General features: G+C 35.3%; 1 protein-coding gene across 1 annotated transcript; it reads left to right on the forward strand.

The window, feature by feature from the left end:
- Positions 1-7711: 7711 nt before the first annotated feature.
- On the forward strand, positions 7712-17471 carry LOC127938614 (tyrosine-protein kinase SRK2). The gene is made up of 8 exons (XM_052535332.1): positions 7712-8433; positions 9767-9888; positions 11636-11799; positions 12004-12172; positions 12273-12431; positions 14144-14325; positions 14802-14967; positions 15436-17471. Exons 1-8 carry the CDS (start codon positions 8057-8059, stop codon positions 15642-15644), a joined length of 1548 nt encoding a protein of 515 aa, XP_052391292.1. The 5' UTR covers positions 7712-8056; the 3' UTR covers positions 15645-17471.
- Positions 17472-18945: the final 1474 nt, after the last annotated feature.

Below are 18945 nucleotides of genomic sequence, written 5' to 3' on the forward strand. Positions count from 1 at the left end.
TTTTCTGGTGTCTTAATTCTAAGATAACTATGACTTCCAACTTACATAATGGTATGCTTTTGAAAAGACAACCTACAAAATGTGTCTCAACAGTTTGTTGCCAATGATGAGAATAGAGCTGTGCATTTTTTTCCTGCCCTTCCATCCCCAGGGGCCCAGTAGAGTCCCCTTGAAGAGCAAAACAATTAACATTCCAAATGGCTGTAAATCAAAATCTGATTATAGTTTCAAAAAGAAAATTGGTAGGACAACTCATTATGCTATGTTTACTAAATAATGTTTGGCACAGCTTTCAAACATTCATAGAAAAGTGCTATACATGTGTTTATAAAAGTACTCTTAGTAAAATAAAAAATGTCAGCCTGCCTCTCACATATGTCATATAACTTTGCACAATAAACATGCTTAGATATCCCTTTGTTTAAAAAAAGAAGTATTTTTCACAATTTCATTATTAAACATTTTAAACTACATTGCCCATAAGCCTTAGCCATTCTATCGATGGAAAGTGAAAGTCATGGCGCTGTTTTTTGTAGTTCAATTAAGTTATGTTCAGGTTTAAGGTTAGGATCTCGGTAAAGAGGTAATTTCACAAAATATAGCAATGCACCATTGTTAACTGAAGGTACTATTGACGTAATAATTACAGCAAAATTTACTTTGCAACATTAAACGTTTTTTAATTTGGGCTAAAAGAAAGTCCAGTCACAGCGAGTCCTCGAGTGCCAAGTGGATTTCAAAGCCAATGAAAATCCAGTTGAGCAGAAGCGACACCCTTACTTGTCCATATACGGCCATTCATGACAGGCTTTTCCGGGTTCTTGTGGTGAATTTATTTTCACCCACTAAATATAAAACTAAAATGACGGATTTGCATTGTGGGGTAAACCTGATTCAGCAATAGATTTGTTGATTACAGTTATTTATTTTCAAACAAGGGCCTCATATTTGCGATTATACACATTCTTTACCCTAATATTAATGTACAATATTTAAGCTCAACATTTTTGCATATACTGTATGAAAAAATAATATTATATTTATATATTTATAGTGTATTAAATGTATACATTTAATCACTTGTGTGTTTTTTGGAGATGTATTTACAATCTTGCAATTTTTAGCTCTACCAGTTAAACTACAGAAAAAAAGGAAAATAATAATAAAAATAAATAAATAAATACAATTTAAAAAACACAGGGATAATTTTTTTTTAGTAATTTCCATATCAGTGTTTATTGATATGTCAAACTTTTCAGACAAACAATGCAAATAACACCATTCTTTCTCTCTAGTTTGTCACTATGAAGAAATAAAAACAAAAAAATAATATATTATTGTGAAATATAACAACTTTTAAAAATTACTGATTGATAAAGTAACTAATAGGTACAGACAGAATTATGTAATAGAAAATCCCTTTAAAACTAAATTGGCTAATATAAAAATATATATATAAAATAAAAAAAATGAATAAATAAATAAAAATTGTCAATTTGTTTGCAGAGAAGTTTATAAAATGCCAAATAATATTTTTACAAACCAGGAGTTGCAAGGCACCAGCTGAAATCATATTCTTTTCTTTCATTTAAAAGTGATTAACTAATTAGAAAAATATTGTTAAGACTAATATTTCACATGATTACCTCTTAATCTCCTGTAATCACTGATCGCTTCTGTTGTGAACATATGCAAGACAAACTAAAACGGTTATTAATAATTATATTTTATAAATCATTTTCAGCTGGAAAATGCATTTCTATCATTAAATGACCTTAAAGGTCACACACACACACACACACACATATATATATATATATATATATATATATATATATATATATGGCATATAGAATACAGTAGGTGGGATGGTGATAGTGACAGGAGTGTTCACAGTAGAGATGGGAGTGTTGACTAGAGGAGAAATAATACAAGTAGACATGCTAACGACTGAGAGCAGATGTGCCACACAAGAGAGAGTGATGTGGATGCTTTTGGAAGGGCTGCTATTGTGGAGAGCTGATGGAGAAGGACTCAGTAATCTGTCAGAAATCCTGCAAGACAGGAAAAAATTGAATTTATAACATGATGAATAATTAAAACATTGACAACAAATGAAAGTGACGTGACATACAGCCAAGTATGGTGACCCATACTTAGAATTCTTGTTCTGCATTTAACCCATCCAAAGTGCACACACACAGCAGTGAACACACACACACGGAGCAGTGGGGATCATTTATGTTTTACGGTGCCCGGTGAGCAGTTGGGGGCAGCGCAAAAAAAGTCGTATTGCCGGGCCGAGACTCAAACCCACAACTTTATGGTTAAGAGTCAAACTTTCTAAGCACTAAGCCACGACTTCCCCCTAGCACCGGGCTAGTGGTTAAAGACAACATAACTGCAGCGTGTATAATAATAAACAGAACTTTATAATTTGTTGGTAGCGATGCTAAAATAGTCATTATAGTTATTGTTCTTGTTGTAAACACCTTTAAATGATCTAATTTGGTCAAATAAATTAAAGACCTGGGGCCGGTTGCATAAACTGCTTAAACTAATCTTTAAAAAAGTTAGCCATATAATTTGATTTACTCTAGACTTGTCATAATTGTTTAAAGTCAGTTACAAAAACATAGATTGGTCCAATTTTACTAAGAAATATGATTATCTCTTGGTTAACTGCTAGTTGGTCACAGTCTTAACATAATAGCTATGTTTACGCAACCGGCCCCTTTTGTGTCACATGACAAGTTACACAGCATTTCCTGACACAGTCTGCATGAGAGCTGAGGCGATGGTCAATGACAGCAGGAGGAAAAGCTGGAGAGTACGCTTGTACAATATCATATGAATTTGCTGAAATTGTTTGAATTATTAATACTTTGACATAGCACAGGGTTTGTACTGATGGGGTCGTGAGGTATTTAAAAAAGTAAAAAACATAAAATTCGGTGCAAAATGTAACTGCAGTAAAGTTCTGTCGAGGTGCTCAGATCAACACAGACGTACCTCTGGAAATATCTGCCTTAGCAGCTTTTGGTCTTCTCCGTAAACACACAAGATGGTCAAATTCATCCCTCTCCACAAACAAGGTTTGACAGGCCCATGGTCTTCCTTTTCAGCTGGAATAAAGAAAAAGTAACAAGTTGTTGTTGTTGTTTTAATACATACATGTTTAGACAGTGTGTTAGAAATGATCTGTGAACAAAATATTTGAAAGGAAGGACTATAAGGAAGGTTATTAACATAAACTAAGGATAAATTAATTAAAGTAAATCAGTTATAACTACATATCTTCAACATTACCTGTGTCGAACCTTTGAAGGACTTCATCTTCACTGGAAACTTCTTCAAGTTGAGCTTCGAGTACAAGTTCCCTGTTAATACAAGAACTGATCAAAATCTGATTCTGAGCTGTGAAAATATGCCATGATGAACAAGAGAAAGAAAGAAAAATATGTGTGACTTATTTATGAATTACAGTTCAGAAAAATAGGAAAGGAAAATGAGAGAGAGAGAGAGAGAGAGAGTGAGAGAGAAAGAGAGAGAGAGAGAGAGAGAGAGAGAGAGAGAGAGAGAGAGCATCATAAAGAGCTGCTGGACTCTGAATGTTGTTGTAGGAGCTGGAGATGTATGTGATATGAAGAAACTGCAAAACTGAAAAAAAAAAAAAACACTGAATCACAATTACATTACAAAAAGGTATTAAAGGCATGGCATTGTGGTTAATGATTTTTAACTACAAATACCACAGTAAAACAGTTATCATGGTAAAAAAAAAAATATGGTAAGTGTTGTGGTCACTGGTCATTTCAGATTCGTTGCGATTGCCACACATTCGTTCACTGGCATTCACAACATATTTGTAAAGAAAACGTCAAACTGCACTTACTTTGACATTAATTGCAGACAATCAGAACAGTACCTTAAAAAATAAACCATAAAATAAAATTGTTTACAAACCTGGACAACAACGCATGGTAAGATGTTGGGTCACGCTTCCTTTTTTTGGGTGGTAACGATGGTAACGACAGTCAAAGGTCATTTGATGACGACACACCCGACAAACGAGACTGTCGTAATACGGCCGCTAGAGGGCGCTTGATTTTAAAACGTAATAATAGGTCGTAATATGCTGCTTGTACAAACGACCTATGTGGTCGTTTTTAAGAGGAGGACAGTCTCTACAAAATATTGGTGACTGTATTGACCTAATCAATATTAGTATGATATTTATAATATAGGTGTTAGTTTACTATATCTAATATATAATAATTACCACATCAAGTGTGGATTAATAATCTAGCTGTCAACAACACAGGTAAATGACGGTCTCACAGAGCTTTGTCACAGGCTTCAGGAGAGGAGCAAGTGATGATCACAGGTGAGATAATGAGCTGATAATATTGAAAGACTTAGCTGAACAGTCACTGAGGTTTCTTTGCAGGATGAGGCTGAGACAATGTGCTGGGAGGAAGACAGAAGATGATGGCAGATGACTGCGATGGATTCGACACACAGGTTGGTAGAAGAAATAGGTCGAGCTGAAGGATCTGGTGTTGCTGGTGCCAGATTTCTTTGTAACTACTTAGTATACTATTCATTTGAGAGCACAAATAACTCATTTGTAGGCTATGGGTACTTTGCTTTTTTACTCATATGGGTACTATGCTTTTGTAACTCAATAATACATTTGTTACTAAATCCTAAATTTTCATTAATTCCACCGACTTCTGCAGTTATTGTCCTCTTTGGTTTCCTTCACTCATTTTCCAAAGTCGTGCTGTTAAATTGTCAAATACAATTTACGTTTTTGAGAAAGCATCAAAGAAGTTGCCTTTACAGAACAAAAATCCATATATTTTCATATACCTATTATCAATACATTCCCTTATGCAAAGACAATATATTTCCTTATATATGAATGATCAATATATTAAATGATTTATATTGAAAAATACAGAATAATATATTGTATTAATATATTACAAAATATTGAATAATACATTGAAGAATTGCCACTGTTCATATATTGAAAAATATGTGACAATACTTATAATGTATATAATTTTGTATTCAGTAATATTCAGTAAATGTGAATGTTATAAGAGATGGTAATGTGTGTGTATAATATATATTGATCATATGTTAACACTTGCAGTATACACACAGATAATTTTATACATTTCTTATATTGTATAAGTATTTACATTATACTGTATATATATTTCATATATAACTAGTCAGTATTAGCACAAGTCAATCACATTTGTACTAAAGCAAAGAGACCATTACTGTGCTGAAGAGTGCACAGCCATTACTTTTTAAATTAAGTAACATACACACTGTAAAAATTCACAGGAATAAAGTGTAGCCTAATATTTTACAATAAATTGCTGTATTCAGAAATTAACTGTGAAATAAATGCATGCGGGGTTTCTTGCAAAGCATTCATCAAAATGATGGCAATCTGAAATATTAAATAAGCTAATTAAATCTGACTTTAAGTTTGCCAAAACGTTCTTAACATTAACATGAATATTTTGTTTTAGCATTATTTAATCATGAAGATTAATCAATAACTTATTTCATATTAATTATTGTTTGTGGATTGATCTCTCACAATAGTGAATCAACTGCTGAGAAATGTCTTTGAAAGATGTGACATCCATACTCGACATCCAAAAGAGATCTATGATAACTAAAATTCAACAAATGAAAACAACACTTACAACATACACCAACATCATTAAACAAACAGCACAAACTGCTAAAAGAGAACCAAAAACAAGTTTAATAGCACAAATAAAACCAAGAATTAAAAACTCTACAGCATGATCTATTCATATTGCATGCTGGGTGCTTTCAGAGTACATCTGCACTGGAGAGACAAAGTAATTTTTGAGAGCACAGTCAGATACAAGTGAAGTCCCACAGTGAAAATACGGTGAAAGTAATGCAATTATTAACCTGGAATATATAATATAAAAGGATGTTTACTCTCACCATTTCTCTTTCTTCTGGCAATCGACTGGATGATGAAGAAGTCCGTAGCTCAGAGTAGGCATGGAATCCAGTGGACACCTTGGACACTGCTAACTGACCTTGACTTTGCAGATGACTTGACACTACTATCACACACCCAGCAGCAGATACAGGAGATGATGACCAGTATCTGCCTCCGCACAAGAGGGCATCATCATCTAGAAGGGCAAGAGTAAGATCCTCAAGATTAACATAACCAGCACCAATCCAGGCATGCTTGACGGAGAAGCTCTGGAGGAGGTGGATGCCTTTACTTACCTGGGCAGCATCATCGATAAACAAGGGGGCTCAGATGCAGACACCAAGGCATGGACAGGGAAAGCACAGACAGCATTTATACAACTGTGGAACATCTGGAGATCCAAGGAACTGACAGTCAAAACCAAAGTCAGGATCTTAAATACCAACGTTAAGGCAGTTCTCTTTTTTACAGATTTTTAATCAAGAAAGTACTGGTTTTCATCAACAACCTCCTACACAAGATCTTACATATCCATTGGCCAGAGACCATCAATAACAGCGAACTCTGGCAGAAAACAAAGCAGCTGTCGATATATGATGAAATCTAAAAATGGCGTTGAAGGTGGACAGGGCACACCTCATGTAAGCCAGCAAATAACATCACCAGGCAAGCCTTAACATGGAACCCACTCTTGGAGATCCCCTTGTTGGAGGCATATGCCCCAGAAGGAGAAGTAAGCATAAGTAATACTTTATCACAATAAAATTTATCACAGTGTAGTCTTAATGGTGTTGGGCCAATTGTCAACCTAACCGTCTACTTTTTAGCACAACGGTAGCCCCAGACACACCAGAAACCCTTTTAAAATTAAAAATTATAGAAGATCTATATTAATACTGAGCAAAAACACATGAAATAACATTTAATTTTAACATTTACTCTCCTTTAATAGAAAGTTTAGAAAGACTGCTGTAATTGATTCTGTGAATGTGTATACAGTATGTGTACAAGTTTAATAAAAGTAAAAATAACGTTGTAAATATTCGTGAAGTATTATAAAACTGTATGATTACATATAATGCAATTTGTGTCTTCATTTCTAAATATTTGTATTGGTATCAATATATAGCCATACATGGTAAATACATATATTGCAGTATATTGAAAATATAGCACTATCCAGTGGCTATATGGAAATGTACTAATATGTAATATATCCAAATTTTTGTTCCAAATGTATGACACCACAAGCTGATGTTGTTTCCCTGAAATGGTTATATCAAATTATCTTCCTTGTTTGTGTTACAAGAAATTCAGATTTTTACAGTAAAGTTAAACAATTTTGAAGGAGTCTGCTTTCGGCATTCGATTCCCACATTTTTGTTCCAAATGTATAACACCTCAAGTTGATGTTGTTTCCCTAAAATGGTTATATCAAATTACCTTCCTTGTTTGTGTTACAAGAAATGCAGATATGCAGAAATTTTACAGTTATGTTAAACAATTTTGAACTCTGCTTTCGGCATTCGATTCAATTTATTTCTCCCCCATTCTTTTTTCTTTAGTGTTTTCATTTAGCTTACTAGCTCGACTGTAAACTAGATTTAATCATTGCATAAGTGACCAGCATTAGGGTGTCCTGGTCTGAGGGCGTAGGCTATTGAAGAAACAAACCTGTCTCACAATCCAGTATTTGTTTACGAGCTCGTCGACATTCAAACATTCTCAAGAAACGTTTCTGTAACACGGCACTGACTGGACCGAGGAGCGGGGAATGATCTTGAACTTTGTCAGGGGGATGTGACCAGGAAATGCGAACAGATTTTTGACTGCAAGCAATAAATCGCCTGTTTTACTGTCGACAGGGCTGTGCTATCTCGTGTCACCGGTCCAAGGGTTTTCACAAGCTCACAGAATGGACGACACGCTTCGTCTCGGGTTCACGCTAAATTTATTGCAATGAAATATACCCTATGATCACGGAAATGCGACATACTGCTTCGTTTTAACCTGATAAAACACAAGAGACTGGTGAACAACTTCAGGATGGAGGATTTCAGACAGAGATTCATGCTGTGCTGTCAAAGTACTTTCCCGTGTTTCAGAGACCCGGCGAACAACACCTCATCTGGCACCGAGAAACGGGATATTAAAGTGATTGTAAACGAAGATGCCGCGAAAAGGGCGAACATGGCATTACCTCCGACACCTGGGGAGAAACCCGGCTACGTTTACGTTGCGCTGTACGACTACACGGCTCGCACGGAGGATGATTTAAGCTTTAACGCTGGGGATAAACTGGAACCACTCCGCAAAGAGGAAGACTGGTGGTACGCGAGAGGGATCACCGGGATTTCGGCGAACAAAGAGGGCTACATTCCTGCGAATTATGTTGCAGCCATAGAAAGCCTCGATGCTGAACCGTAAGTTTATGTGCCCTGAAAAGTATAGCAAATTTTGAAAGAAATGTTGTGTCAGTAGTGATGTTATGAAAAAAAAAAAAAAAAAAAAAAAAAAAAAAAAAATTTACCAGAACCTCACAGGTGAAAATCACAGGTAGTCATCACATCAGACAGAGATAAAGGAGATAAAGTCATTACTTTATATCACCAGTACAGTATTGACACCTGACACTGAATGAAGTATTGCAATGTTTAACAATGTATATGTACTGCATGCATAGACAGACCCTAATTCTGAACCTCTGCATTCAGCAAGATGTTTATTAAGAGGATTCCTGGCATCAGCTGGCGAGATTCTATCTCTGTATTATCTGTTGTTTTTAAGGGAAGCTGGTTAATGTTCATTGGTAAACCAGGAAATACAGTATGAGCCTGTCAATGATTCCTACGCTTAGTGCACAATAAAAAAAGAAATATAGTATAAAAATATAAAATCAATTCCTAAAAAAATCAAATTAAATAAAAGTTTGATTTTGTAGTGTAATTAAGTAAAGGGGTCAGAGGCAGACTCGGTAACTCTGATGATGATCAACAGCTGTCATGTGTGATATTATCTCTGATGTTTTGTGTGTCACTTTGGCACGCTGAGTAGTTCCTGATGAATGGAATTTGTTAGAGATAACTTTCCCACTACAGTGCACAATGATCTTTAGTGTGAATGTTTTGAAGCAATTTGACATACTTTGTATTCCGATGTAGACATTTGACAAGACTTGATTACAGTTCATTGTATTGCTGGTGTGATGGCATCATGCGTCAGCAAACCTTCATTTGTACCTGTATGATATCTGTGTTGGAAGATTTGGAGAAAACCTAGTGGACACAAGGTCTCTGCGTTCGCAGTGTTTATGTGTCAACAATTATTAACACTGGAAAAACCAGAGGTTAGTTTATTATAGAAGAATTTAGTAGTCTTAGTTTGAACATACTCGATTGTTCTCCAGACACAGACCCTAGATTACCCTGGTGGTTCTCAGCTGTCTTTGCTTCAGAAGTTCAGAATCCAAGATATGTGCTGGTATTACCACTTACATTTTAAAGAGGTAACCAGCACCTTACTAAATTCTACAGAAGTAAACTAAAACACCTTTAAAACCAAACACTGAAATGTATTAACATTATGAACTGCAGAGACCGAACAATATGCAAAATCCTTAACATGGCATTCGCTGAATAGGAAAAATAAAATGTTTGTAAATGCTTTTGTAAATGATCTATGAGACAAACACTAGGCTGGCCTCTAATACGGGTTACTATTCAGATAAAATAACATTGTGCTGCTCTTCCACTACAGATGGTATTTTCCAGAAACAAAGCGCTTGGAGGCTGAGAAGATGTTGTCATCTCAAGAGAACAAGAATGGAGCTTTTCTAATCAGAAACTGTGAAAGCCAGCAAGGGGAGCTTTCACTCTCAGGTAACTACATTTGACGTAAAAAAAAAATCAACAACAATTCTCTAAAATGGTCTATTGCTCTCAGATCAGATGTTTTGACAAAGTTTGACATCACTCGGCTTACGTCACAAGTCTAGTGTCTTGGTGTCTGGTGTCTTTATCTAATATGCAATGTAAGTATATACAACATACTTTTGTGTTTCTCAGGACTGAAACTCGCAGAACTTGTTGGTTAAGGTCACAGGATCTGTTGTATTCTCTGGCTATGTAGGGGCTCATTACCATTTGTTTTATCATTATTTTAATTCATGTAACCAGTATTTGAACTGGAATTTACTCCAGTCAGTGGTTTGCATTTGTAATGCTAAAATGTGGATATGACGTTACATTTAGCTGTCATCAAAAGAACTGAAGTTTTTCTTTTTAAACCAAGGCTGGTGTGTCATCTTCCCGATTAGTAACAAGAATTATAAACATGTTTCCTCATTCCAGAGTCTCAGAGTCATGATTGACTTTTGAAGACCATGAGAGGTAAATGAGGACTCTGGTTATAGAAGGAGCCACTGTCATCCTGCAGCATGTGACCGAGAGTAGTTGATTACTCACCAGCTTATTGACACTAGACTGTGCCCTGAGAGTTCAATGCCACTCCCTGTATCACAGATCAGGTTAAACAACACAAAGAGCAAAAACCTAATTCCTCAGTCCAGCAATAAAATATTGTCACTAATTCTTTCAACTTTGCTTTCGGATACAGTTTGAAAAGGATGAATACAAAATCTTATGTTGTGGGGCATTTTCAGGAAGCTGCAAAATAGACAATTTCAAAGAAATAGACTAAGCATTGTTTGAATACCCCTTAAAACTGCAGGCAAATGTTTAAAGGTATTTGGTTGTACTTTTTTAAGTTGTTCGCCATTTTAAAAAGTTGGAGAACTAGGCCTGCTGGTATTCTGACCTACTCTGTGGTTATAAAATAAAGCTAATTATTACTAACCCAAGTTCAAAACTGCTTTCTCGTTATCAGACTGAGCACTTTTCCACAATTAGGGGTGTGTGATATTGATATATTTTCTGGGATTTTATTGATAATGATTATTAGACAATATTTTGTTGAGTGTGTTTTTGAATTTTTACCTTTATACAGTGTATGCATTTTTTCCCCTAATTTTAAATTAAATAATAATTACTTAAAACATGAAACCAAAACTATTCGGCAGTAGGTGGCAGCATGTCTTGAGTCAGTCAAACGTTCATTCAACTGATGCATTCAAACAGCTGATTAATTCATGAACAAAGAAAGTGTCTTCATGAATGGATTACTGAATCATTGATTTGTTCAAAAACTCTGATTCAAAAAAAGCATCACTATATGTTGCTTTGGAGATGCACAACAGTTTGTTGCGGCTTGGTTTAGAATAGAACAAAAACAGACAGATAATGTATAAAATGTAAGATGATACATATTGCCTGCATATGCCCCCCCACCCCCATTTATTTATTTATTTTTAAATTTTAATAAAATCACATGAAGCATATGTTTAGTAAATGTATTTACTAAATGTATTTTCAATGTATTTATCCTGTCCAGAGCACAGTTCATTAACCATGATGAGATATCTGTGCAATCGTACCCTACCAAACCACATTCTAACTTTAATGCTGCTGGTACTGTAACCACTCAGTGCTGGAAAATGGCTTTGTTTAATTATTGGCCAATCTTTCATCATGATTGAGGTTCTTGATGTGCTGTCTGTCTGTATTGCAGTGCTGGACAACGGAAAAGTGAAGCATTATAAGATCAGAAAGATGGAGAATGGTGGCTACTTCGTGTCAAAGACTCGAACTTTTTTCACACTGAGAGATCTAGTGGAGCACTACTCCAGAAATGAGGATGGCCTCTGTGTTTGTTTGGCAGAACCCTGCAAAAAAGTGTGTAACATTTTCTATTTTTTTTTTGTTTTGTTTTATTTTATTGTTTAAAGAATGTGAGACAATGTTAAAATTATAGAAAAATCTTTTACAGCAGAATACAGAAACTGACTGATTCAAATAGCATTCCACAGAGTTGTACAAGATTTGATCAAATATTCAATCCAATACATATTTCCTTGCTTTTGTGGGTGTGGTTATTAGTTAATGGCTCCAGAGACACATGGCCTTTCTTACAACACTGTGGATCAATGGGAGATCCCGCGCTCCTCTTTAAAACTCTCAAAGAAGTTGGGAGCAGGGCAGTTTGGCGAGGTCTTTGAAGGCATTTGGAACGACAGCACAGCCGTAGCTGTCAAAACACTCAAGCCAGGTACACACACAAACAGAGACTAGATGGACACACATATGAAAGACATACAACTCCAATGCACATGACATGATAAACTGTACATCTGTTGTGTGTTTGATAGGAACTATGGATCCAAAAGACTTCCTCCGAGAAGCTCAGATCATGAAGAAACTCCGTCATGTCAAACTGATCCAGCTCTATGCTGTCTGCACTAAAGAAGAGCCCATCTACATTGTCACAGAGTTAATGAGCCACGGGAGCCTTCTAGAATACCTGCAAAGTAAGACACACTCACACAAGTCTCAGACACAATTATGTCAGGTTTTTCCTTTCACATTGTAATCAAGATTATTTAACATTAAAATACTTATTTTTTGTACGGCATCTATATACAAGATTCTTGAACAGTACATATCTAAAGCAAGCTGAGAACCTTTTTAGCAGCATTAAAAACAAAACTTTTGTACACAAGAAATAATATATAACAACTGGAGCAGAGCAAAAGGAAAGGTTGAAACAACAGTTTTCACAGTTAGTTAATGGCAGCAGCTGTGATGTTGATTACATGGGAGAATTATTCATTATGGATATTACATTTAATAAAAATCATGCCTCAATGATATCAGCCTGTAAATATCTTAACTACCTGTGATAAAAGTACTGTAAATCACTCCTTTCATTGCATATGGGGTGATTCCGGGACAGGGACAGAAAGAGATTGAGAGAGGGAGGGAGAAAGCCTTATTTACACAAGCTACAATGCTTCCTTATTCCCACATTTTAAAAGTCAATCATAAATGCACTTAGTACCAGATATCTTTCCATTGTGGTCATTACAGTACACCTTCCAGAATGTGAAATCATAAAAATGCATTAGCTTCTGTAGAGCTGTATTAAATGAAAAAAAAATATATATATATATATATGATCAGCTATTATTTTGTCTTGTGGCCTTCTGTATGTATACACATGTTATGCAAATTATTATTATTATTATTTTTTATATAATATTAACATTTTGCAGATTAGCTGAAAGGTTATGAGTGCGACTTTAAATACCAGTTTACTCTGCACTGACAACATTCATCGGGTTTCATCTGTGTTTGTCTGTTGTCATTGCTCGGTGTGTGTTTTTGCCCTGTTGAACATGTTGAATCTGTGTTTGTTGTTCTTGGAACATCTAAGAAGTGACGTACTGTATCTGTCAGCCAATCACGTTGGTCTGCTTCTCTCTCTGCCTCAAGTCAAAAGTTGTAAAAACTGTTTGAAAACTGAGATAAGGAAAGAAGTCTGGAATACCATCGTTAAGATTTTAGTAAGATTCATGATTAATAAATAGCATTTTAAAAGGCATATATCAATCAGCATATTTGGGTTTAAAATCATTGCCCAACAGGGTGTTTGGGACAATTTCTGTTGGCACTTGGGGACATTCAATCAAACCCTTACAGGCTTTCACCCATAGACTAATGGACAGAATCAGCAGGTCAGTCAGGACCCTGAAACTGCCTCATTTCCCAGAACCTGTTCCTCCCAGCTTGTTTGGACAGATAATCAGGGCCAGTGTTGTGCAAGGTCCCATTCCTCTACAGTATCCTTCATCAGTTCCAAAAATGTAGCACCTTATTGTGTAAATATTTTGTAGGTTATTTACCACATAAACCATAGGTTTTTGAGGTTAGCTTATTCTGAAACAAAATGTAAATTTTACATACACTATGTCATGTAATTTCATATCGTATCATATATTCTGCACAATCAAATATTTAAAATTTCATGTGTTTCAATAACAAGCGAGCATGCACAGTTTATGTGGCTGTTTTCTCTGACAGTGCTTCTGAAGTTATGACCCACATTAATATCAAACTAATTTATGCATATTCAAGACAAACCTGTCGATGGAGGGTCTGTAGCCCCCTTAATTTATAAGTGCATTCTGAAATGACACGTCTTACATGTTTTAATTATATTTATTCTTACTCACTCATACAGAAGACAGAGGTGCTTCTCTCCAAATGTCTGATCAGATAGAAATGGGAGCACAAGTGGCATCAGGCATGGCATACCTTGAGTTGCAGAACTACATTCACAGAGATCTTGCAGCAAGAAACGTTCTGGTGGGAGATAACAATGTGTGCAAAGTGGCCGACTTTGGCTTGGCACGAGTATTCCAGGTGAGAAATATTCTCAATTTTTATAAAAAAGACTTGACTCCTCAGATATGAGGCAGTGGTTCTCTAATCGGTCGCAACCCAAAAATGCATTTATAGTGTCACAGAGAGTAAAAAAAATAAAAATGTATGGTAAATTCAAAGAATAAAATCGTTGTGTGTATTCGGTCAGTCTTTTTAATATTTGCCCCAGTGTTTATCCTAACTTCTATTTTAGTCATTTACAAAATTTGAAAATTCCCTATTCAGTCTTTGTCACATCAATAAATCTGAATTCTGTTGGATCTATTCACTTCATTGTAATATTAATAGGTTACATTGTATTTTTATTTTAAGGAAATTTTCTTTACTTTTGTACAATAATTCACCATGTTCTGAAGCAAACCAGCTGAGAACCACTGCTATAACGTATGCACTGATTTTGTACAAAAACGGTACTTTTAAACTGTACTTTTAATCTCACTGTATGATTTATTTAGATGGAAAATGAGAATGTTTATGAGGCCAAGGAAGGATCCAAGTTTCCAGTGAAATGGACTGCTCTTGAGGCCATCCACGAGAACAAATTCACCATCAAATCTGACGTCTGGTCTTTTGGGATCCTACTGTATGAAATTGTGACGTTCGGACAGATGCCTTACCCAAGTAAGTCATAATTAAACTTATTGTATACCTCTTTCTCATAGAGAAAAATAGACAAAAAATATTGATGATTTTTCCAACCTTCAGGGGCACAAATCCAATAGAAATAGCAACTAGCAAGTCATTGTTTGACATAAACTAAAGGCCACTGACTCTTTTAAAAAAAGGGAAAAAACCCCTTCAGTTTATATGACATAAACCTTCTGTTAATCATATAGGGCCAGTTGATGTTTATTGTACAATCCTAAAGTCCTAAAGAAAAAAAATAGCTTATTATTACAAAAAAAATAAACAAATGCGTTTCAAATAAAATTATAAAATGTATTAATATCAGTTTGAACTATGGCTCTTCCTCACTGAACTGCATTTAATATTCAATTTATTTTACACTGTTGCATAGTAAAATGATTTTTGACATTGCTTTGTCAAAGCAATGAAGAATTTTAATGTTGCTTTTCACTCTTTCTCCAGCCATGACAAATTATCAGGTGGTACAACAGTTGCCCAAAGGCTACAGGATGCCATGCCCTCCTAACTGCCCAACATATTTGTATGACATCATGTCCGAATGCTGGAAGGACTCCCCTGCAGACAGACCCACCTTTGAAACTCTGCAGTGGAAACTCGAGGAATACTTTGAAATGGATGTCAGCTCTTACGATGATGCAAACCGCTACTAAAAGACACAACTGCTTATAAATGTAATGTAACTGCAAATGAGCCAAGTGCAGAGTTTCAATGAGCAGGTCTGAGATGCTGTTTTTAGTATCAAATGAACCAAAAGTCTTTATGTGCTCTCAGTGTATACAGTGTGTACTCATCAAGAGTTTTCATATCTACAAACTGCATAAGGCAAAGCTCAAGTATGTAATTATTTGGATGTAATCCCATTCTTAATCCCATTCTGGATTAATTTGCAGAAACAACTGTAGGTAACCTGTTCATTGGTTGTTTGCCCTGGAAAGTGCTTTCGAAAAAAATTGCTCTGCTGGTTTTAAAGGGGTCATATGAAATTGAAACACATCTGAATATTTGGGTTAACCTGTTCTGGAACAGTGTTGTAAATACAACGTAACCACTGACGTCTAGTTGTCTCCTCTTCAAACAAAGTAGTTTTGCTTTCACAATGAAACAGCATCTCAATGACATGGCGGCAGCAACTTTCTTTTTGAACATTTGGGCGGTGTTATGCAAATCTTCCCACACTGTGATGGAGACGTGTGGGTGTGTTTAAATGAGTCGTTTTAGGAGGGTGTGGTTGACACTTCACTTTTATAAAGAATATCTTTTTGGGTTTGAGACTTTAGTCTTTGCCACTTCCAGGTAAACTTGAAATTGCATCATATGACCCCTTTAATATTGTGCTCAAAGATATTGGATATTGTATCAATAGCAGGATTATGTGGCGGCACTAGATTCTGCCGACCAGTGACAAACTGGAGAATGGTTGCAATGGAAACCAGTCAATTTATGCAGTTCTATCTACTCCATTGACACATATTTTGCTTAATTCACAGCATAATTCAGCTTTGAATCAAATATATTCTGAGCTTTCTGATTATTTTCTTTTAACATTCTTCCATTTAGTCAGTGGAGATATAGTTCTGTCTGTATTTGCTGCTGTGTGAATGCTGTATGCCATCATGGTGGTTTAGTGTCACTTGACTTGCACTCATGCTGGTGCCATGAAACTGAAACTACTGAGGAATAAATATAAAGAGCCTGGGCGATACAGTGTATCCAGATTAACCAGTTTTACGTCAAGTAGTAAATGAGTCGCTGTCAGACTAACAGCATTACTTGTTTAAAGAGAGGAATGCTCAGAATCCACTACGTACATTTGCTCACAGTATTAAGCAATATGGAAAAGTGCACATTGAGACTAGATTTTCAGTCAAGCCTCAGTGAAAACTGTAATTTTTTATAATTACATGTATTGTACAGTCACAGTGATTTTAAAATACATTTTGGGTTTAAATACAGCTTTGATGTTAATTTACAAACTGTGATTCTTCTCTTCATCTCTTGTAAAAAGAAAAAAATATACACTGCCATTTAAAAGTGTGTGGTCAGCATTGTGTATACATATTTGCGTTTTTCTTTTCTTTTATTCAAAAAGGACACATTAAAATGATCAAGACTTTTAAAAATTCTATTAGAACTTTATATTCAAAAAGTCTATCACAAGATGGATAATAATAAGATAAGATGATTATAATAACCCATGCTTCTTAAAAAAAAACAACAACAAAAAAACGGTATATAAGAATGATTTCTGACCGATCATGTGGCACTGAAGAAGGAAGTCATTGATGCTTTTTTTTTATTAACATGGAGTTTTAAAATATATTAAAATAAAAAAGTTATTTTAATACTACAATAATATAGTTTTTACTGCATTTTTAATCAAATAAATAAGCCTTGGTGAACAGATTTTTTGGATTATTTTGATTTTGGATTATGATTTGTTTCCACCACATATGGGAATAAAAAACCTGAGATTTTCAGTTGGGTGTCAAATCAGGCCTTGTTTTCTTTCGCCAACCATCAGGTGGTTGCAAGTGCACCTTTGTGACCTTTATAGCTAACCCTCCTGCCGTTGTATCTTAAAACGACATCTAGCAGCAATGAGTAGTAGTTTGGCAGAACAACATGTTGTCAACTAGATTTTTTCATGTCTTGAAATGTGGTAATTATATATTTTTTTAATTAACACACACACACACACACACACACACACATATATATATATATATATATATATATATATATATATATATAAATGTCTTCTTGTGCTACTACTTTTATTCTTATATAGGCTAGATGGAAATAGGGGTCCACGCATTTTTAATGCCACCTGATTTTTTTAAATCCTTAAAGTGTCTATTTTCATAATCTGCCAGGTACCAAGCTGAAATAATGTCCCAAAGGGTTCTTTTTTAACCCTTTGCTGCACCCGACCGGAACCCGAAAAATAAAAAAAATGATATAGAAAGTGGCATAACATTAGAAGTAAACAACATACAGAAATAAATGAACACATTTTCATATACAATTCCGACCCCAGGAATTTATTATTTTTGACATTTGACAACATATTGACCTTATTTCTAGACAAAAATAGGAAAAAATGGCCAAAGATGTGTAGAGGATCAACTATTTTTTTTTTTTCTCAAGCGCATAGGGTGACTTTTTTTTCCTCAACCTGTTTTTTCTTTATCATTCAAGTGTCTTTTTTAAGATTAAATTGGGTACCAAGCTGAAATAATGTCAAAAATGCTTTATTTTTAACCCTTTGATATAAATATGATATAAAGTGGTATAACTTTTGATGTAAACAACTCACAGAGACAAATGGACACATTTTTCAATACAATGCTGACCCCAGAAATTTGTATTTGTCATGTTTTACAAAATCTTGACCATCTGTGGTCAAAAAGAGCAAAAAAAGTCAATTTGACAGCGTTTTTATTATACTTACCAGCCTGAAATGGGGTTTATTTTAACCTTTTACTTCACCTTTCCTGAACCTGAAGATATTTAAAATAGTTTTACTTTTGAAGTAAAAGAATAAACAAATTAAAACGCCATGATCACAGAAAGAAGGAGGCGGGAACCGGCGGACAATCAAACAGACTTTTAATTACAAAATAAACACAAAACAGCACATCAGCCCCTCACGGACGACTGTCGCGCACAAATAAAGTCAAAACACCACTAAAATCCAGGCCTGGTTCTCTCTCGTCCGTCACTGTCGTCACTCCAGTTTTATATCCCTCCATCTCCTCCGTGGGAGCTCATTTCCAATCACTCCACCGGCCTCGCTTCTGTTCCCACGTCTCTCGGCCCCGCCCCACTCGTCACACATATCTACACAGTATACGAGATATGAGACTCTGTGAAGACATCAGTTCACCATACCAGATGAGGGATATTTATGAACAGATTCCATTGAAATTAGAGGACTTGTCTTTGGATACA

Source organism: Carassius gibelio, chromosome A20 (genome assembly GCF_023724105.1).
Source record: "Carassius gibelio isolate Cgi1373 ecotype wild population from Czech Republic chromosome A20, carGib1.2-hapl.c, whole genome shotgun sequence".
NCBI lineage: Eukaryota > Metazoa > Chordata > Actinopteri > Cypriniformes > Cyprinidae > Carassius > Carassius gibelio.